Source organism: Argentina silus (assembly GCF_951799395.1).
Source record: "Argentina silus genome assembly, chromosome: 6".
NCBI lineage: Eukaryota > Metazoa > Chordata > Actinopteri > Argentiniformes > Argentinidae > Argentina > Argentina silus.
Window position 1 is genome coordinate 19,140,905 of NC_139660.1, and position 22,201 is coordinate 19,163,105.

General features: G+C 45.9%; 1 protein-coding gene across 1 annotated transcript in view; it reads left to right on the plus strand.

Moving 5' to 3' along the window:
- lurap1 (leucine rich adaptor protein 1) overlaps positions 1-4,243 on the plus strand; it is a 9,860-nt gene extending 5,617 nt beyond the window's left edge. The window contains exons 2-3 of the mRNA XM_083672151.1: positions 3,217-3,541; positions 3,779-4,243. Of these exons, the coding sequence (XP_083528277.1) occupies positions 3,217-3,541; positions 3,779-4,128 (675 nt within the window). The 3' untranslated portion in view covers positions 4,129-4,243. The remainder of the gene's footprint in view (positions 1-3,216; positions 3,542-3,778) is intronic.
- Positions 4,244-22,201: the final 17,958 nt, after the last annotated feature.

The window sequence follows — 22,201 nt, forward strand, 5'->3', positions numbered from 1 at the left end:
CTCTCTCTCACTCATTCTGTCTCTGTGTGTGTCACTGTGTGTGTGTGTGTGTGTGTGTGTGTGTGTGTGTGTGTGTGTGTGTGTGTGTGTGTCTCTCTCTCTCTCTCTCTTTCCATCCCCCTCTCCCCTTCCCTCCTCCCCTCTCTCCCTCCCTGTTGGTCTTTTGTCTTGTGATTTGTGTGCTCAGTGCCAGGGTAACTCATTAAACCAGAGCGTACAGTGTGACTTTGGCATCAGCAGAACTCTTGCTACCTCATTTACTGGGTGCTGTGGTGTGCTGTCTCCTGCCTCCCGCTGCCTCCACCCCCCCCTCCCACCCGCCCCCCCAGCTCTGCTTTCTCAGAAAGATCCTACTACTCTGCTCTCCTCAGCTCTCTCCACCTCATCTCCTGTTGTGGATGGCGTGGCGTGCTTGTGGTTGCTGGGCCCTGCCCCGGAGCTGCGCTGAGCTGGCAGTACAGAACAGAAGAGCCTATACAGGGAAGGGAACAATTTAGACGTTTTGGATCGGAGAGGGTCAAAACATGAAAGTTATATGCACATCCTCTCCAAAGCCGTTTTAAGCGGTGCTAGGCAAAAATAGTACAAGGCGAGAAAGAATAGGCCAGCGGTGGTGTATGAACGCTCCCCTGTGCTTTATTGCTGCGCCACGCACCAAACAACAATGTGTCAGTATCATACCAGTGGAGGCTGATGCAGTAGTATACACACACCGAACACTTTATTAGGACCACTATACTAATACTGGTGTAGGGCCTCCCTTTGCTCTCAAAACAGTTCTCAATTCTTCGTAGCATTGATTCCACAAGATGTTGGAAACATTCCTTTGAGATTCCGGTCCATGATGACATGATTGCATCACGCAATTCCTGCAGATTTTTCAGGTGCACTTTCAAGATGTGAATCTCCCGTTCTACCACATCCCAAAGGTGTTCTTTTGGATTCAGATCCGGTGACTGGGAAGGCCACTGAAGAACACTGAACTCCTTGTCATGTTCATGAAACCAGTTTGAGACGAATTTTGCTTTGTGACATGGTGCATTATCATGCTGGAAGTAGCTATTAGAAGATGGGTAAATTCTGGCTATTAAGGGTCAGCAACAATACTCAAATAGGCTGTAGCATTCAAGCGATGATTGATTAGTATTAACAGGCCCAAAGTGTGCCAAGAAAACATTCCCCACACCATTACACCACCTCCACCATGAGAAGGTGTTCAGGTGTTCCTAATAAAGTGTTCAGTGAGTGTAGGTCTGAGTCAGGGAAGGCTGGTGGATGTAGAAATTGGAGGACGGGCTCATTGTAAATGCATGGAATGGAATGAGGTTTGATGTTTGATACCAGATACCATTTCTCATTCCAATCCACGCATTACCAATTGTATTGTTCCCTTGGATGGAGAGTGGTTCACTCAGAGGACATTCACTCACCCAGTATAACAAGGCTGAGTGATGAAATGTATTTGTTCTCTGTTAGAGCACCGGATGAACAACACGGTTCTCTACCCCTGTACTACTCCTGTTATTTACCTTCAAATCCAGGTGAGGCTGGTGGAGGTAGAAATCAGAGGACAGGGCTCATTGTAACTGAACAGAATGAGGAATGGTTTCAGACACACGTGTTTGTTTACCAGGGGATACAAGCACACAGAGGAGACTAAATGATTGACTAAATCATGTTTGGTTTTTACTCAAATCCGTATACATCCAATCATTTTCCCCTCTACAATACTATGCATTGTTACAGACAATACAGAACCAGAGTCAAAATAGCCATTTTCAAAAAAGAGAAATATATGTTCAAATTTATCACTGTCTCACTGTGGGGACCCATCTGCGGTTTATAGCCAAATTACCCTGGTTATGATTGTTATGAGCCATAATGATGCAGAGTGACAGAGAATAATGACTGTGACTAATCCACATCCAGATGATGTATGGATCACACTGAAGCATCCAGGAACGATGAAGCACAGACGTTAACAATATGCAGTGGACCAGGAGTTATGGAGAGTGGTAGGATAGATAAATCTATAGGTTCCACCCGGATGCTTTATTGACTTGACCTGCAGGGTCACGTGGGGGTGCATGAGGGAGGGGGTGCAGGGGGGACAGGGGGTTGTACACAAAGCCAGCGAAAGGCCAGAGGGCAAAGACCCTTGTGCTTTAGGTGTGTGTGTTCATCTCACTATGCCGGAACGGAAATCTCTTGAGCTACGGGACGCTACGTCTGGCATAGGAATGGAGCTAAAGCTGCATCCTGAGAGTGTGGTGTATCCAAATGGCAGTTATTCTGCTGTCCCTGGGGCCGCTCCAGGAAACACTGTATACCTTGGAGAGCCTGCAGACAGACAGAGAGAGAGAGGGAGGGATGGAAGGAGAGAGAGAGGGGGGGGGAGAGAGAGAGAGAGAGAGAGAGAAGAGAGAGAGAGAAGGAGAGAGGCAGACGCTGCTTATCTGCAGAGAGGGATGGATGTTGTCAAGCCAAGCCATGAATCTCAATACCATACAGTATATTACCTCCTGGCTCTCCCCACTGGTGCACATCTCTGCTAATGCGTTCTAGGGGATTTTCCATGACCGCAGTGTTTTTGCTGTTCATTCTCCATTTAGCTTTTTTAACCCCCCCCCCGCCCGCACCCTCCTCCACACCACACACACGCGCGTTAATAAACAGTGGGCCCTACTTTGAGTAATTACAACGTTCATTTCTTTTCCACGAGTTGACTCATAAACAGACACCACTTTCACAATTTACTGCTTTTGGCACTTTTTTTGGGGGCAGATTTATATAATGATGAAGAATGAAACTTAATCTTGCTTTCTTTTTCTTTTCCTCTCAAATCCATCTTCCTAAACCCTCCCCCCCCTCCACCCTATAACCACTACACTAATCCTTTTTATGTTCCATTCTGTTTTACACATTTCTCCTCTCTTCTGTCATCTACCAACTTTATACTTTATTTTCCCTCACCATTCATTTTCCTGACCCTCTTTTCTACATCCCCTTCTCTCTCCTCATTTCAACTCCTGTTTTCTCTCCATCCTCCTCTCCTCTGTCCTTGTCCCCTGATCCCTCCATCCTTCACGATCTCTCCCTCTTCCTCAAACACCCCTCTTCTCTCCCTCCATCCTTGTCTTTCCTCCCATCTTCCCTCTCTCTTCTCCTCCATCCCCTCCACTCCACTCCACTCTCCCCTCCCCTCCTCTCCTCCAGGCTCACCTGCGGTCCGTAGACGTGAAGATCCTCCACCAGCTGCTGGCTGTGCACGAGGGCATCGAGGCGGTGAAGTGGCTGATGGAGGAGCGGAGCACCCTGACCAGCCGCTGCAGCAGCCTGACCAGCAGCCAGTACAGCCTGGGAGAGGGTCCCGACACCTCCTGGAGGGGCAGCTGGAGCAGCCTGCAGGACCCCAATGACAAGCTGGACAACATCTCCATCGGCAGCTACCTGGACACGCTGGCTGACGACATGGACGAGTACTGCCCCTCCAGCTCTGAGCCTGTGCTCAGCTCCACGCCGCTGGGCACGGAGACACCCAGCCGGACCGGGGGAGGGGCTGCGGCCGGGGTTGGGGCGAGGGCTGGGGTTAAGGCAGGGGCAGGGGCTGGAGCTGGAGCGAAGGTTGGGGCAGGGGCTGGGGTGAGAGCTGGGGCTGGGGTCGTTGGTGAAGCAAAGGTGGGGGCTGGGGCCGGGGCAGGAGGTGGAGGTGGGGGCGGGGGTGGAGCGAAGGTTGGGACAGGGGCTGGGGCTGGTGTCGGGAAAGGGATAGGGGTAGGACCTGGCTCTCCTCAAGTCAAGTCTGAATGCCTCAAAGAGGAGTCTCCCATTTGGACTAAGGCCACAGAGGCAATGAAAGGAAACACCATCACCAAGGACCCCGCCCAGACACCGCAGCCTGTTAAGAGTAACGGCGTGGGGGAGAAAGCAGCCAGGCAAGCCGGAGGCCCAGAGTCGGCCCGGGCCTGTCTGGCTGAGAAGCTGGGGAAGAGCCAGAGCCCCAAACTCAAACCTTACAAGAACGGCAAGATAGATCTGGACGGGTGCAAGATGAACGGCAAGATGCACCTGGAGTATGACGCACACTGGCGATGGGTGCAGTCACAAGATGACGTGACATTTTTATGAGAAGGGTGTAATACCGTTGGCGCTTAAAGAGGCTCTTGACCCCCCCACCCCAACCACCCCCCCACCGTACTGGTCAAAGGTCAAGAGGGGGTCTTGGACTGTTGTTGTTGTGATTGGTTGCATGATTTCATTACGATTTGCCGTTGTGGAAGATTCCACAGTTCAAACACAACGTCATTACATGTGTTTGTACGTGACTGCACTAACTTTCTACAAGGAAACATTGATGTCAGTATTAGGGATAAAAGCACAGTGAAGAGATCTGTTACTAAATCATGTTTGTTTTTTACTTATAACGTATATCAAATAATATGCCCCTCTACAATACTATGCATTGTTACAGACAGTACAGAACCAGAGAGAAAATAGCCGTTTCCAAAAAAGAGAAATATATGTTACAATCACTTCCATCAATAGAGGCTAGTTACACTAATGACCAAAGTTTTGTTTAATCAATTCCACTGATCAATTCCATAAGGCCAAAAAGATTGTACGCCCCTACTAACAATATAACTGAATCATTCCTAGTATACAAGTCTGTTGAGTAGGAGCAAAAGATCTGCAATGCAAAAGTATTTTCGTCGGCCATTTTTACCGTAATAATTCTAATAGACGCAATGAAAAATAATCAAATGGGAGTTTTGAATACTGCATCTAGCGTTTCCGTAATATGCAATGCATTTTCAGACTGTTTACAAAAACTATTGATTGAATAATTACAGTTTTCTCAAAACCATTGTTAAAAGCAAGCAGAGTATTCTGAGTTGTGAGGTATTTTTTGCTCTTATCAGCACTATTTGCTGAATCAAATTGAGGCCAGGTAAATGCTAACTGGAAAGCTTGGAATGCCCCAACTCTGACGTCACCCCATTAAAGTTGACATTTAAAACGGTTAAGGTAAGGGGTTGAGGTAATGTTTAGGGTAGGGTCATGGTTAAGGGTTAGGGTTATTGTTAAAGGTTACGGGTTAGGGTTAGGGGTTAGGGTTTAGGGTAGGGCCATCTCAACCACTTAGCATCTACCATCAGTAGATATACTGTAACATCTTAGCATAGCCTATAGGGAGACCATTGGTGTCACTAATGCTGTTTAGCTCTCAACCTAGACTGTCCCTACTGTCCTGTTTGCACACCTGTGTTGTTGTGGCTGTGTTTGGAGCTGATGCCTACTTAACCAATCACTTGCAATATGTATAATCAGTGAATTCGCAATACAGTTATTCTGTACATCAGGTACTTGTGTGGATGGTTGTCGTAGAAATATCCAAATATGGCTGAGTATTATTAATGTTCTTTTTGGGATTATGACAGTTGGTTTAATTTCGAGAAAAAAAAGAAGCAGTTGTTGTGATTGGTGTATACATACCTTAACTAAATATGCCTGTATTTTCTCTCCCGCAATGACTGCACTGTTGTTCCGATAATCTGGATTCTTAAATGAGTGATTCTGCCTCTTTCAGTCCTCCGCTTCTGTGTCTTAATGAGTCCCGCCGTCTCTCTCTGCTCTTCCCCTGTGCGATGAATGTTGAATTTTGCATGTGATGGGCTGAGTGTTTTATTGGTTAAATCATAAAAAATGACTGAGAAGCTTAATAGAATCATCAGAGGAGAAAAGCAATGTTCCTGGAAGCCTTTTGTATGGGGTTATCAACAGCGTCCGTTCCCACAGAACTGCCACCACTGAAAGCTAATAATGTCTCCACTTCAAGGCAGAGGTTGCCAAGACTACTAACAGGAGAGGGAGAGAGAGAGGGAGAGAGAGATTGTGTGTGTGTGTGTGTGTGTGTGTGTGTGTGTGTGTGTGTGTGTGTGTGTGTGTGTGTGTGTGTGTGTGTATGTGCGCATGCAGCTGGTCTGTCAGATTTGGAAGAGAGCCGAGGGGTCTCGGGGGGGTGTTCTTCAGCAGAACCCCCACTCTTCATCATCATGGGATTTGCTCGGCCCACCCCCCACCCCCCACCCCATTGCTATTAGTCATGTCTTTGCTATGACAACAGAGCATTTCGTTTGATAGATAGGGGAGACCATATGACACCCTATTGCATAACCATGGTTATATCATAGGCACAGCAGGGGAGACTTGTGGAGGTAGAAACCCATGGAATCCATGGGACGGAATGAGGAATGGATTCAACAAACAAATCCCATGCATCACAAAGAGCCTGTCTTGCGATCTCTGCCTCCACCAGCCTCCCCTGTGTAGAGTATTACACGTAGTAAGATATGCATAGCATGCACTCTATTGCCCGAATAACAAATAAGGCCGTAGGCAGGCTATTTTTCAATGGACTATTTTTGTTCTGTGTTGTTGTCGTTCCTGTACACTTATGTCTGTTAATGACCCTGTTAAAAATCAGACAATCTCACTGCTATTCTTCACAAGGCCTCTCTGTGTGATGTCTTTGCACGGCTGTGTTTCTGTGCCACTCAGCACTCCTATCAGCACAGCTTGTTAATACGTTTCAGATGAGGTCTCACTTTACTAAGCCCAGCTACACCCCACAGCCCAGCACTCCCATTCCTCCCTCACTTAGAAACTGCATCGTGGCGTTTTTCTCTTTCTTCTCCTCCTCCTCCTCCTACATTTTTTCATCCAGTTATTTTCACCACCGCCACCACCACAATGACTTGCTGGAAACACGCTGTCAGTGCCAACATACACACGTCCAGACCAGCCCCTGTGAGGCTGTACAGTAAGGATGGCACCACGGAAACACTGAGCATGAACCAGTCCTGGGGATTTGGGGGGGGGGGGGGGGGTATGCCAAAATTCGGCTCCAAATTTATGCTTTCCCCTACAGACCCAATACTGCATCATTTAAATCTTTCCCCATCCCCTCCTCTCTCTCTTTCTCTCTCTCCCTCACTGAGCCTATGGTTCCAAATAGGATATGCATGCCAGTAAATGAAGTAAAAGACCATCCATGGTTGGATGACTGTTCCGTGATGTATAGTATGGCGACGCTGTTATGTGGATAATTCTTTACTTAAACAGATGTGTTGGCTGGTACAAAGTCATTGCATGCCAAGAGTCAGTGTTTTCCCTTGGGTTAGCTCACCCATATTAAAAAGACACATATTTTGTGTAGGCGACCATAATCGTCAAATGTGTCAGGTGACACAGAAACAACATACAGGAGAGTATTTTCTTAAAGATTTAACATACTTGGGAGCTATATTTTGTGATGTATTCTACACAAGACAAAACGGAATGAATTCTGGAATTGAGCTCCAAATATGATATAAGCTTAGGTCAGTCACTGACAGTTTAGGCTATTTGATTTACGCCTGTTTCTTGTCAATGCCTTATTTAGCTCATTGTATAACATTTGCCTTGGCACTGGTGCCAAGTGCCCATTATCTATTCTGGGTACCAGACAAATACAGCGTGATTGCATAAACCAACGGATATGCCACCAGTCACCATGGCAACGATCCCAACAAGGCTTTTTTTTTTTTACATATTGGCGTTTCGAGTATTAGTAGCTGCTAAAGAGTTGTTGTGCACATTGATTTTGTGCTACACTAAAACAAGCCAGTGCCATGAACGAATGCTAACTGTAGTTCATTTACAAACATTATGCTGAGCTCCCTTACTGTACCTGAGGAAAGGAAGCGAGTCTTGGTCCATTACAGTTTAGTACAGTGAATTACAGTCATTGTCATTATGCCAAATGCCATTGGGGCAGCTTTTCAGTCGCCTTGCAGCATCAAGCTGCATATTTCCCACACTCCCCACCGTGGCGTGGGCACATTCAGGATTAGAAAGCCAGTCACACTCTGTAGCAGCCAGCTGAGAGGCAGTAAAGAGGCTTTTGGCCGCTCGTGGTCGTTTCATAAAGCTGGGGTTCCGTGTTTTGAGTGGCCAGGGAGACTGGCTAATTATGTTTCCCTGGATTTGAGGGCCGGAATGGGGGGCACTTGGAGAGCCGAGCGGTGCGGTGCGGCACGCAGCATAGAGTTGAAAGGAGCTTCCGCTTCCAGTTTCCTGCTGTTCGTTCCCTGCATTATCCCGGCGTTGACGTGGGTCTCTAAGCACCTGGCGGTTCCTCAAAGAGTTGTTAAGACCAGCCTTTCCTTCCCTTTACTCCCTTGTTTCTGCCATCCCTCCTTGGGTGTGTGTTTTGTTCTTGTCCTGAAAACATGTTCAGAAGAATGGAAGTGAAGTGAATTAGGCCCACTGTGTTCATACTGTGAACTGAATTGACTCCAAATCGGAAGTGTACACTCTTAGAAAAAAGGGCTTCTGAAAGGGTTCTTCAGCTGTACTTGTGGGAGAACCCTGAAGAACGTATTTTGGTTCCATGTAGAACCCTTTTCAACGACGGTTCTACCCTTTTAGGGTCTAGGTAGAACCTTTTTCTTTAAGAGTGTATCTACAGTGTATGGAGAAATTGGAGACAAGCCATTGAGACTGACTAAAATGCACTGGATACTGAAATGGACATGTTACTCTGTGTGAGTGGAGATGCTGTTTTGTTTTCATGGTACAGGTTTTTATTTGTATTGCAATGTTTTGCAGAAATACATATTTTTTTCCTTCGTAAATTGAGATGTACATCTAACGATTGACACGTGCATTGGTGTTGAGAATTATATGCAGTATGCAAATGTACAAGCTTATGAAAGTGATTAAAGATATTTTAAATGTTGCATCCATGTCTTTCTTCTTACCTTGAACTTAGCTAAGATTAAAATGACAATATTTTATTGATACAGTCTGGAATTAGTCACTGAAAAAAACCCAGTCTTGGTAAAGGATTTCTCTCTTAAAAAACAGACCTCAAAGTTGCTGTGTTGTGTACCACCAATGAACTTAAAAACCCTGAATTGAATTACCCAACTATATCTATGCCTGAAAACAACTCAAACTCAACAACATCCATGGTCAAACCTCCCAGTTCCCTAGGGCTGCTTTCTGGGTACGTTTGGCACTTCATCAAATATTTCTCCACAGAGAAAGCAAACAAGACACTCAAGACAGAGATCCGCCTCAAGCCCTTCTTACTCAGCAGCTGTGAGTCTCTGTCCACTGTTCTTAATGTTCTTAATGGGCTGTCAGAGAGCATCTTGTACTGTCTCTAATCAATACCCTCCAACTACCCCCTGTACACAACCCCCCCTCCCCACCCACCCACCCTCCATTCTCCGTTCTCCCTGCAAACCCATTAGCACTTCCCTGTATATCAGAAGCATTTATCAAACCTCCTCTTAGAGACTCTGCTGCTAAAGCCATTCTGAGCAGCACCAGGTCCACTGCTGGCTTTGAGCAGCAGCAGATAGGCTGTTATCATGGATCCCATAGGTGCCTTAAACTTCATACATGAGAACTACAGTACATCAGGGGAGGCTGGTGGAGGTAGAAGTCGTATGGACGGGCTCATTGTAATGCATGGAATGGAATGAGGAATGGTATCAAACACATTACAATGAGCCCGTCCTCTGATTTCTGCCTCCATCAGCCTCCCCTGCAGTACATAATTAACCAACGATCCAACACTTCCACCAAACCGAGTTGACCATTCATCTTATAGTAGAAACGGTGAATGGTTGTGTGTTTACAGTCGAGAAGGAAGATTCACTGAAGATTCAACCTGTGCTTTGTGAGGATTGTTGCTCTCTTGAGTCAGGGTTCTGTCATCAACCTTTCCTGAAGCCCCCACCCTAACCAGTCCCACCTGCCATTCAACCCGTGATCTGCATCAGGGGAGGCTGGTGGAGGTAGAAATCGGAGGACGGGGCTCATTGGTGTCTAATACCATTCCTCATTCTGTTCCATGCATTACAATGAGCCTGTCCTCTGATGTCTACCTCCCCCAGCCCCCCCTGATGTGTACTGTATGTGTTTGTTTTTGTGTTGGACCTTGACTTAAGGTGAGGTGTTTGTATAGACCTTTGTGTACAGTACAGTATGTGTTGGGCTATGGGTTTGTTGTCTGGTGATTGTAACCGTGGTACTGTAAACCACTTCAGCTTCCCTTCCTGTATCTGAACGGAGGTTACAGTACTAGCCTCCCTAGGCGGCTTTATCCTTTTAGTGGAGCTTTAAGTGCATAGATGGCGTCAGCCCCTCTGATCTGATCACTACCTCTTTGCTCTTTGTCTATCTGGTCATAAATCATATTTTCTCTGGATTATGGATTTTTCTGGATTATTAGGGTTGGGGGGTGGGGGGGGGGTGTTGTCTGTGTGATGGTGCTAAGCTGGAGAGGGGGGACGGAGGGACAAGTGTGACCATGCCCGCTGGGCAGACACAAAGAGGTGGGGTAAGAACCAGGACGTCGTGCTGTCGACCCGACGTTGAGGATTAGGGGTAAACGGAACCACATTGTTGCCGTAGTGAAGGCTAGTCGACCACCACATGGCCTCTTTGTTGTGGCTGCTTGGTGTCACTTTCAGGGATTTTTTTTTACTGTCTGGACACAGCTGGACACAGCAGTTGTGTCTGATAATGTTTGGAATTACATGTGGGTGGTGGCGTGTGTGTGTGTGTGTTGACGCGTGTGTGTGTGTGCGCGCGCGCGGGTGTCGATGTGTGTCGACCTGTGTGTGTGTGTTTGTGTGTCAGCAAGGCTGCACCCTGGGATTGTAACCACCAGCTCAGCCGTCACAGTGGTGGTTAGACTAACACTTAGCTCGGGCCTGTAGTGGGGCGTGGGGAGGCTGTAAAAGGCCAGTGAAACAGTAGGGAGGAGAGCTTAATGCTGGGGTAGACAACAGGGCAGGACAGGGTGGGGGTTTCATAATGGCTGGGGTAGACAACAGGGCAGGACAGGGTGGGGGTTTCATAATGGCTGGGTTAGACAACAGGGCAGGACAGGGTGGGGGTTTCATAATGACTAGGGTAGACAACAGGGCAGGACAGGGTGGGGAGGAGAGCATACTGCTAGTAGTGAGGGAGGAGGTGGGGGTCCTATTACTGCTGGGGTAGACAACAGGACAGGCACAGCAGCCAGCAGGGAGGCGGTGGGGAATCCTACAGTCTCATAAACATTTTGGTTAACACAAATCAGCACCAGATGATCCTAATGCTCTATAAAGTTATGTTGTACAGAGACACAATGGGCGTGCCCTGCACCTTCCACACTGTACTGGTGGAGGCAGAAATCAGAGGGCCAGGCTCATTGTAAACACATGTTTGATACCACTCCTCATTCAATTCCATGCCTTACAATCAATCAAATGTATTTGTATAGCACTTTTTACATAGACAAATGTGGCAAAGGGCTTCACAACAAAAAAAAACCCAATATAAACAATACAAACAATATGCTCCAACAATATGATCTAACATCAAACCATAGACCCCCCCCCCCCCAAAAAAGCAAGCCAAGGAAAAAACTCTCCAGAGGGGAGAAAAATATAGGGCACAGTGGCAAGGAAAAACTCCCAGGGAGGAAGAAACTTTGAGTAGAACCAGAGGGCATCAAGGACCAGGATACAGGTTGGAGTAGACTCAGCCTGGAAGAATTCAGGAACTGGAGTCTAGTTTTGAGGGGCTCAGAGCCCCCCGGACAGATAAGCACAAAGAGAACAACACAAGATTTGAGGCTGTTGCAAACTGAAAAACTGGTACATTAAACAGTATAAAGCAGATGGCCTGAGGCCCCCGGCACATCTAAGAGTCATCTAAAATACATCTAAAGGACAATGCCAGCGCTCCTTTATACCGCGTCCACTCTGTCACAGGCTAGCCAGCCAGAGGGAGATAAAGGGGGTAGAGAGGGCAGCCGCAAGAGCCCGAGCCGCCCAGAACCAGCACCATGACCATCCCAGCCCACACAGTACTGGGCCATACACCTGCACTGGGAGGGCCTACACTGAACGGGAAGAAGGAACGGAATTGGCCCAGGCAGCAGATGCCACCAATGAGCCTGTCCTCCAATTTCTACCTCCACCAGCCTCCCCTTCTGTACAGTATTATACTATATCTAATCTATTGACTAAAATAACTCTATTAATATAGTGATACAATATCGGTTTAAGAGGAATTTGACCCTGTAATCCAGTGGATTTGATGTTTTGATCAGTCAGTCGTCGACGCACTCTGAGTCAAGATATCTGTCACAGAATTCCCTGACCAGTCGTGATGTTCCAAATTGCCCATTTGAGTAAATTCCTACAACGCCAATGATAGTTTTAGACCATGGGTCTCAAACTCGCGGCCCGCGGGACGATATTTTGTGGCCCCCTACTTGACATCAAAGTTTAGTGTTAGTGCGGCCCGCGCGTTTTTCTCACACGCACCTTTTTGCCGAGTCGTTGCCGCTGGGCGTTTTATATTTTTGTCACTTATGGGCTACCATAGCTCAGGCTCGTGACAGCTTCCGGTGGTGTTTGTTGACAAGTTAGCCAACGCGAATTAGCGACGTTAGTCACTTGGTTGAAACGTGATTCCGGAGTGACACCAAGTGGAAGGAAAATATATCCTGTCACCCAGTACAAGGTACAGAGGACTTAGGAATTCTGCAATTCTGAACTCAAAGCCAAGTTCAGGGAGGTGAGTGGAAAAGCAGACAAGCTTGGACAATTTTTGAGAGAATTGCTCCCCACCTTCCCTGAGCTTTCCAGGATGTTCAAGCGGACCATGTGCCTTTTTGGGAGCACATATCTGTGTGAAAAGCTCTTCTCCACCATGAACTTTAATAAGTCAAAGTACAGGTCCAAACTTACTGAAGAGAATCTTAAAGCCATACTGAGGGTCTCAATTGCTTCCTCCCTCAAGCCAAATGTGGCTCAGCTATGTAAGAGGAAGCGCTGCCAGGTCTCTGGCAGCAAGGAGTACGTAAGAGAAGCCTATGTTCCGAACTGTTATTAATAAAGATTGAGAAGATTGGATCAGTTGTACTTTTTTTTTGAATACTTGAAACCCTTTTTTTGTGGAATACTTGATGCGGCCCAGCCTCACCCAGACTCTACCTCCAGCGGCCCCCAGGTAAGTTGAGTTTGAAACCCCTGTTTTAGACGGTATGCATCATGGATTGACCAGAAATACATGGGTCATGATAAACTTCCCTTTTAATGTGTTAATTCTCTATGCACACTGTTGACACACCCTAAAACGTTAAGTTTCAAGCTCACTGCATAGTTTGGACAGATCTGTATGTGCAGTGGATCTATATCCATCATGGTTTAGGATACTGTTTATAATGACGACCACACAGGGCAGCGGGCCACGTTGTACCACAAATCTCCAGAACCCCCCTCCGTGTCAGGCCAATCACAGCCCCAAACGGCTCATACTTGTCCAAGTCTGGGGAGAAATAACACCACAGGCCAGTCAGGCCACCTTCGTTCTCCCTCAGAGCAGGCCACAGACCTGGCACTGGGACACAGCTCCATAGTCACTGACTGGGCTCGGAGCTCTGTTTTGGACATACTATGGAAAACCCCACTGCATCATTCTACTTGGGCCAAACCCCTAGCCCAGTGTGGCCTGCACGCTTCCCCATCCCCATCCCTCACAGATATCCTCCTCTCAGACCACAGTGACAGAAAACCTCAGCTCTTGACTGGAGTTGTGTTGTGCTCCCCTGGCTCGACGTGGATCACGGTCACACACAACATTCTTACTCTCACATTCTGTGACAACAGCAGATACAAATGGTTTTATTTCTGGGTTGTGGTGAGGAGGACATGGAGGAATGTATGGCTGTGTTTGGGTTGCCGGTGCACTGGGGAGGTTAGAGTTCCTCCGGGGATGCCTGGCTCTATGGGACATCAGGGGAAGTGAACAAAGGGGCAGAAATAGGCCACAGTGTTCCCACAAAATGATGCAATCAGACGTGGGTAGAGGTTAAGGGGGTGGGGTGTGAGGGTGGGGGATGTGAGGGGGGTGTGATGGTGGGGGTGGAGTCCCTGGGGGAGTTGTTGTCGAGAATCTCCAATGGCTACCCTCAACGCTTTGCGGTAAACAATATTACATAATATGGCTCATCTGCTTTATGTTAGAGAGAGTGAGTGACTGTGTATGTATGTATGTGTGTGTGTGTGTGTGTGTGTATATCACCATCTCTCGCTGTGTCAGTTACCTGACAACACATTCCTGACAACCTCTGTTGGTATGGCAATAAAAGTCCTAAATCTTGAATCTTGTATCCAGGCAAGGTTGATCCAGATAAGGTATATGATGGTTAAGGTACAAGGTGTAACTATTGGTGAGCATAGTGTAGCTCAACGATTAGTTGTTGCTGTAGCTTGGTGGTAGTTAAACTAAATTCAAATCTTAGGAGTGTTTTCAGCAGTTAACTACATTTTTGCCATGTATCGGTGTAGTGAACTACTGTCACGACTAACAGCATTTTCCCCCCAAAACAAAACATTTCTTTATTCCCTCACTGCTTCCAATCTCCCACCTTGCTTCACCTGACCTGTTTCCATCTTTCTCTGTGATGTCAGAGCGTTTCACCTGTTTCAGTTTCTATCATAAGGATAGGTCATCTTTTAGTAAATGACTGCCGTGTCTCTGACGAAGTAGTTTTGATGTAGTGAGCTACTACTAAGTAGCTTTAGTTTAACAAACTATACTTCTCTCAATGGCAGATTTAGTGAAGTTCAACTTCTTCCCTTGTAAAGTAATTGGTAATATAGTTCAGAGCAGCTTCCCCTAACACTGTGTGTGTGTGTGTGTGTGTGTGTGTGTGTGTGTGTGTGTGTGTGTGTGTGTGTGTGTGCATGTGTGCCTGTGTGTGTGTGTGTCTGTGTCTGTATGACAGTATGATATATGAGACAGTAGGACCGTATGAGAGGTGATGAAGAACACAGAGGAATGTTGGGTCCTGCCAGTAATGTGTTCAACAAGCGAGACACCTCATAAAGACATGGCTCTCTGAGCTGCTGACAGACACAGCCGGGGGGACGGGGACGTCCACACCAGGGGAGGCTGGCGGCGGTAGAAATCGGAGGACGCCAGGCTCATTATCCTGCATCGAACGGAATGAGGAATGGTATCAAACACGTGATTTGGATTTCTACCTCCACCAGCATCCACTGCTGTATGTTTGGCATAGTCAAAAATAAGTCAGAGGTGGCAAAAAATGAAAACAAAAGCATCCAATTGCATGTCAAAGCGAACCTCCAATACAGTAGCTCCTAATTGAGTGGCCGGGCTGAAAGGAGCCTATTCAGCAGCACCTCTTTCATTCAATTAGCCACAGACAAGCATGCTTTGTGACACACACACAATTGAAGATGACACCGCTCCACTCGTCACATTCCTGCCACAGTATAGACACTCGCTGTGCGAACATGTGGCCCCCTTTTTATCCGCTGGCTGTCGTCAGCTTCTAAGTGCTCTCTGTTCATGGCGCGGCATCGCATGTTCACGACCTACAAAACGCTTGGACTAATGGGTTAGAGAGGGTGTGTTGATGTGTCCATGGTGTCTGCAGGCATGCAGCGTTGGCAGGATGGATGCTGTTGGTCGCCCTGGTGACCCACTTGTCCGGTTCAGTATCAAAGTGCAACAACGACGGAGAGGAGAGGAGCTGAGTTCAGTCTTTGTGTGTAACCAGCCAGGGGAGGCTGGCGGAGGTAGAAATCGGAGGACAGGCTCATTGTGTTGCATTGAATGGAATGTGTTTGATACCGTTCCTCATTCCATTCCATGGCATTACAATGAGCCTGTCTTCCAATTTCTACCTCCACTAGCCTCCCCTGGTGACTAGTTCACCCGATGCTGTTCTTCTCTATGTGTTTATATTGTGTGTGTGTGTGTGTGTGTGTGTGTGTGTGTAGACATTGGCACATGGCGTGATTGGAAACAGGTGTGTCAATAGCAGAGCGGAAGAGAAGGGAGGTGACTGAGTATATCCAGGGACGGTGTTGGAGAGAGGAAGAGACAGGAAGGGATCAATGATAAGGTCAAGATGTGAGGAATCTGGAACAGGGAGTCGGTGAAGAGGTGAGAGTCCAACACGCGTGTCCTCCTCATGCCTCACTGAGGCCCCAGCCCAGGTGAAAGCCCCAGGGACTAGCTCAGCTTCTGTGCAATGTGCACTCCCTCCCTAATAGGGAGTATTCCTCTATGCACTCTGCACTCCAGGGGAGGATGGTGGAGATAGGAATCGTATCACAGGTGTTTGTGATACCATTCCTCATTCCATGCATCGCAATGAGCCCGTCCTCCGATTTCTACGTCCACCGGTCTCCCCCGGTGCACTCCCTTTCTTACAGGGAGTATTCCTCTGTTCTGGCTAATGGACACTCTCTCTCTCTATTCTCCCTCTGTCATGTCTCTTACCTCTTATCTCCTACTATATTTCTCTCTCACACCGTTATTTCTATCTCTCTATCTCATTTCCTGTCCTCCCTTACTTTCTTCTCTCTCTCTCTCTCTCCTCTTCCTCCTCCTCTTCCTCCTCCTCCTCTCAGGCTCCTTGGGCCGGCTGTGAAAACATCCGTGACTACCGTTGTCAATCTCCCTGGCTGGAACAGAACTCAATGTTGTCAGGGTAAAGGGTACAGATTAGTGAGGGGCTTTTCATTCTCCAGTGAATCTAAATCCATTCAGCAAACAACGCATCAGCACCCTGGCAACCCAAACGGAGAGGTTTTACCCCTCTTTACACCCTGCACTCAAAGGGAGAGAGCCAAAGTAGCCTCTACATGGCACAGAGAGAGAGAGAGGAGGATTTTCTCATTTCCTCCTTTGTGGACATTGCTTTTTTGGGAACTCGCCTAGTCTGACCTTTGACCCAGAGTGAGGTCCTCCAAGCTAACACAAGTACATGACAGGGGCTAAAGCCCCCTCACGATTGCTACATAAGTTACATAAGCCTTGCGATCAATGTAGGATTTACAATGTCAAGCTGCTAAATCTTTCCCCTGATTCCTAATGGCAGAGTAATGCCAACTGCCACTGTACACACGGAAGGCCACAGAGGCCCCGCCCCTCTAGTTGTCAATAGCTGTCTCACATCACTGATGACCTGTCCAATAGCCTTCGAGCAAAATTGAGATTTTTTACAAATGTATTCAGTCAATAGTCTTCAACCCTCATCAATTCTCAGAGGACATTGATCACTAATACCTAATTAGAATGTCAATCACCGGGGAAGGAGTGTATGTTTGTTTAGTTTTTCTGTCTCCTTTTGTTACAATATATTACTCAACCTTTATGACTCCTAGGAGCCTACGGCCCGCTCTCATTGGGAGGAACGAGATAGGCAGAACCAGGTTGACCCTTTGACCTTTAAGTAAGAAGTGTCTCTCCCCTTTCCTCCTCCTCCCTCTCCTTCTCCTGTACTGCTTGGTCAGGGGCGGTGCTCATTCGATCACTTCCAGATGACAAGGGCATTCGCCTGAAAGATAAATCACATTGCATACCCACGTTTATTTTTATGATTATTGCGATACCTAAGAGCTATTTCCTGGGAGGTGGATGCCTTATGTGGAAATGTTTGTGCAGGCGATGGTGGCGGGGAGGCGGTGCGGTTTGTTGGAGGCGATTTTCTCGATGAATGGGGCCAGGCAGTGATAGGGGGTGGGGGTGGGGGGGGTCCGGGGATGAGGACGGAGGATGGTGGGGAGGCGGAGGAGGTAGGGAGCAGGGGGAGGGCTTATACTGTGTAGTGAACTGTGAGGCGATGATGGAGCTTTGTTCCACAGGCTGACAGTTTCATATGCAAACAGCGTCTGTGCTTTAATACACTGGTGTATACAGTACGAGACTTCAGAGAAATGGCATGAGGCAGGTTAATAATCCCCAGATTAAGCCTTGATTATTTGAAACGCCTTTGATGGTGTGAGGAAAAGATTTAGCTCAATACATCTACACACAGCCAACTGACGCAAGTCTCTACAATTAGTTATCACATTGCACATGTGCAAAGTTCATGGAATGCATTTTGTGTGCATTGAAGGTTTTCATTCTCATCGAATATATGGTCCATTCTGTGGTGCTGTTGTGATGAGAAAAGCAGCTATTTCAGGTAGAGGACAGTATGTGTTTCTTTTATAGTTTAGTGTCTTCAAAACCGTTTCATACTTCTAGAATGGCGTCATGGCTTTGAACGGTGTGTAATGACATTGTAACTCGTATCTGAAGCTCGTTTGTGGTGTGATACATTTGAGATTGATCATTTAAGAAGTTTGTGGTAGTTGCAGGTGACGAGTCATTGGAGGCACATACAAGTTGTTTGCTGTGAATTAACAGTGAATTATGAAATCCATAGCTTTCTCTCCAGTCACCAACTAGTAAACATGTGTGCATTGCCTGGTCTCCAACAGGATTACTGCATTTCAGTAACATGACATAATTTGTTTACACTTTCCAGTTGACAAATAAGCAACAGCTGGGATTTCAAAACTGTAATCAGCTAAAGAAATTTGCTTTGTTCTGGTTCCAGATGAAGCAAAAGTTGAAGGATTTAAGTATTTTATAGCAGATTGTATTAAGTCTGCACAGAAATATCCATCTAATTGGATATCATTTGTCAGCATACCTTTCAGGCTGCCAATGACACTAAACAGCTTTATAGATTTAGGGAGGTCAATCTGACCTTTGTGAATAATATTGACGTCAGTGGCCGCTAATTCGTCACAGATGAAAGCTTGGTATCTGCGGGGCTCCAAAGAGCTTTTACATGTGTAGCATTTTTCTGCAGGCCTGCATTATCTCTCGGCCCTGCGCTAAGCCCCTGGACTGTACTCAGGGTTGTATAGGTATCGGAATACCTACTGAATAAGTATTCAGTGTTCTGGTACGAAACATTTTAAAAATAGGTATTCAGAACACAGATACTTTCATAAAAAAGAAAATGAATATATTCATTAAGAAAAGGTTCTTCAGCTGTGGAAAAGGGTTCTACTTGGAACCCAAAATGGTTCTACAGTACATGAAACCCAAAATGATTCTTCAAATGGTTCTGCCACAAGGACAGCCGAACATACAGTATTTCTTATGTAAATGTCCTGATAGATTGGAGAGGAGTGATGTATTGACCTTGGAGGTCCAGGTGTCTTGCGCTCTCTGTTTTCAATAATGTTTCCTCTGATACCATTGGCTCGGCCGTCCAAGAAACAGACACGAAACGGATGAAGCTGGAGGGTTGAAACTGATGATCATCCCCAGCTAGTGTTTAGAAACACAACATGATTCTGTTGAGCCAGGGATGAGGCGAGGCTCTCTGTATTTAGCACTAGTATGCAATAACATTATTTCTGAATCTGATAGTCTGTTTGAGTCAGTGCTTTTGAGCTCTGCTTACGATGAATGATGGAATAATGTTTTTTTTTTTTTGTCAGAATGGAAACTGTTGCTCCATTTGCTTTAGAAAGCTGTGGTGAAGAATGAAAACTGTGTCTTAGAAACAATCTAACATCTATAGAGAGGGGGAGAGAGAGAGAGAGAGAGAGAGGCGGGGGGGAGGGAGAGTGAGTGAGAAATGTATTGTATAGTAGGAAGAGTGACAGACATGTAGAGAAACATTTTAAAAGACAAAGCATTTCCTGTGGATCTCTCTACATATTGACACTCCAACAGTAAGGCATCACAGAGTAGGATGGACAGAACTGGACAGAACAGGACAGAACTGGACAGAACTGGATAGAACAGGACAGAACGGTACATGACAAGATAAGAGGGAGACAGAGGAGGTTATCAAATTCCCAATGAAGGATGTGGGGCATTGAATGTATCTATGAAGAGTTCTGTTTGTAAAAAACCTCACACTACCTGTATGCATTGTCTTTATATGTGTTTATTGTAAAGTGTGCTGTGACCGTGTGTAAAATGCACTCAAATAAACTTGAAACTTGAAACATATCTCGCAGGGTAAACACAGTAATGACCAAGCCTCGCAGTAGATGGGGGGGGGGGGGGGGGCTTTCTGATGGAGGGATAAGAAAACATGTTGAACATCAAAGGGACATGTAAACGTCACTGACAGTAATGACGAATGGAGAAACAATCCCATGGAGAGAACAATACAGCGACGTTTTCCTTCCGTGTCTAAAATGGACCATCTGTTTGACCTGGTTAAGGTCATCTCGTGCTACTGTGGCGTCAACAGAGCACTCTCTTTTAAGAGCCCCTATGTTCTCCAAGTCTTCTCCTGTCCTCTTGGAACATGTGTGTAGTGTACAGCAGGGGAGGCTGGTGGAGGGAGAAATCGGAGGACAGGCTTATTGTAATCCATGGAACGGAATGAGGAATGGTATAAAACAGTACAGTAAAGTTTTTTTTTTTTTCTGAAAAACATTCTCAACCCAATTTGATAATTACTGGTAATGGGTGTTTTTTTTCCTCCAGAGAATTACGACCTTGCTTGTCCCCTAAAATGGCTTTACTAGGGGTTGTACAGTACTGCACTGCAGTTGGGAATTGTATTAAACTGGTTTGGAAGTGTTGGCCCTGGGAGCTGATGATGTCACAGTGCCTTCTCCTGCCAAAAGATAGCAAAGCAGAGTATCCTCTAAAAGTCACCACAATCCATTCAGTACTCATTTTCACATGCCATCTGTGTTTTGAGAGGGAGAGGGAGATTCTAGAGACCATTCAACAGGCTCAGGAATGGTACAGTCTGGCACGACCCTGCACCAAAACAGATCACCTCTTTTGAATGTCAAAGACCAAAGAAACTTTTGTTTATAAGAGATGTACCATTCCTGCTATCCCTTTTTTTCACTCAGAAAGCTAACAGCTTAAAGTGCTCTCATCTGTCAAGTGTGTCTGTTACGTAACGGTCGATGCTAAGTGGGATCCTTGGGACGACCCGACCCTAAACCCCCCACTAACCTAACCCTAAATGTAACTATTTAAAATGCAACAGGTGTCGGAGTCAGGCCGTCCCAAGCATCCCACTTAGATTAACAGTTACATAACCTCCAAATCACTGGGTCTATGGAATCCCTCTGGACAGTTCCTCCTGTCTGTATTCTCAAGGCCAAAGGACTTTTCTGACCAGCATCCCATTGACAGCCTCACTAGGTCAACCTAAAACTGACCTTAACCATAACCCTAACCCTAACCCTAACCAAACACTTGCATGTTTCTGGTTTAAGAAAACCAGTGAGCTTTATGGATAAGGTGTATGAATGATTACTGAATATAATGGTGTTTGTTGGTTGTTTGAGGTTGTAAAGAGAAAGGAAGAGAGACCTGCAACAGACTCCAACAGGATAGGAACATTACGCAATAATGAGAATAATCCCTCTCAGACAGTGGAAATACAAAAATGATAAAATGTTGTAATTGTATGACAATATTTCATGATACAGACATGCACGGTACACCAATTCCACAATAATTCTATATCAGCGATGAAATGTTTTTCAATTCATGTACTAAATGATAACATATGTGTTTGTGTGAAAATATGAAAGAACAAGACTAGACAAATTAAGTTTAGTTTTACAGTGTATAAGCCTATAATATGCCTCATTCAATCATAGTACAAACAAAATAATGTGTTAGATGCGATTTGATGTCTTCTTTCATTGATAATGTCTTTAATGTGCCTATATCCACCTCTATCCCATGCTCATGCATGGGTAGAGCAGTGGAGGTAGAAATCGGAGGACAGACTCATTGTAATGCATAGAATGAGAGGGATGGCATCAAACACACGTTGCTCATTCTATTCCCTGCCTTAGAATGAACCTGTCCTCCGATTTCTGTCTCCACTGCTACCCATGCATGAGCACTAAAAGGCTAATACTGGTACTAGTTTGTCACCCTGTGGTTAAACAACGCAAATGCATCTACAATCAAATATGTCCAAAAACCTGCAATATGGTAATCTGAATTTACCTCCGATGTAAAAAAAAAAAAGTTAAGCAGAAAGATTAGAAATAATGACAATATCATAAACATCTGTCATTATTTAGGAAATAACCCCCATATTAAAACCAGGCAACTTGGAGTGCATGATTTGTTAAAGCTGCAGCATGTAGTTTTTTACAATTTGCTGCCCCTTGTGGCCACACTAAAAATGTAAACTGTGAGAATGTTATTTATAGAGACAAACATGTGCAGTGCTGGATTGCACATGATTTATCATGGCATTTAAAGATTTGTAAAGCTTAAAGGGGCAATCTGGGATGGGTTCATACATTTTTGGACTTTTAAATAT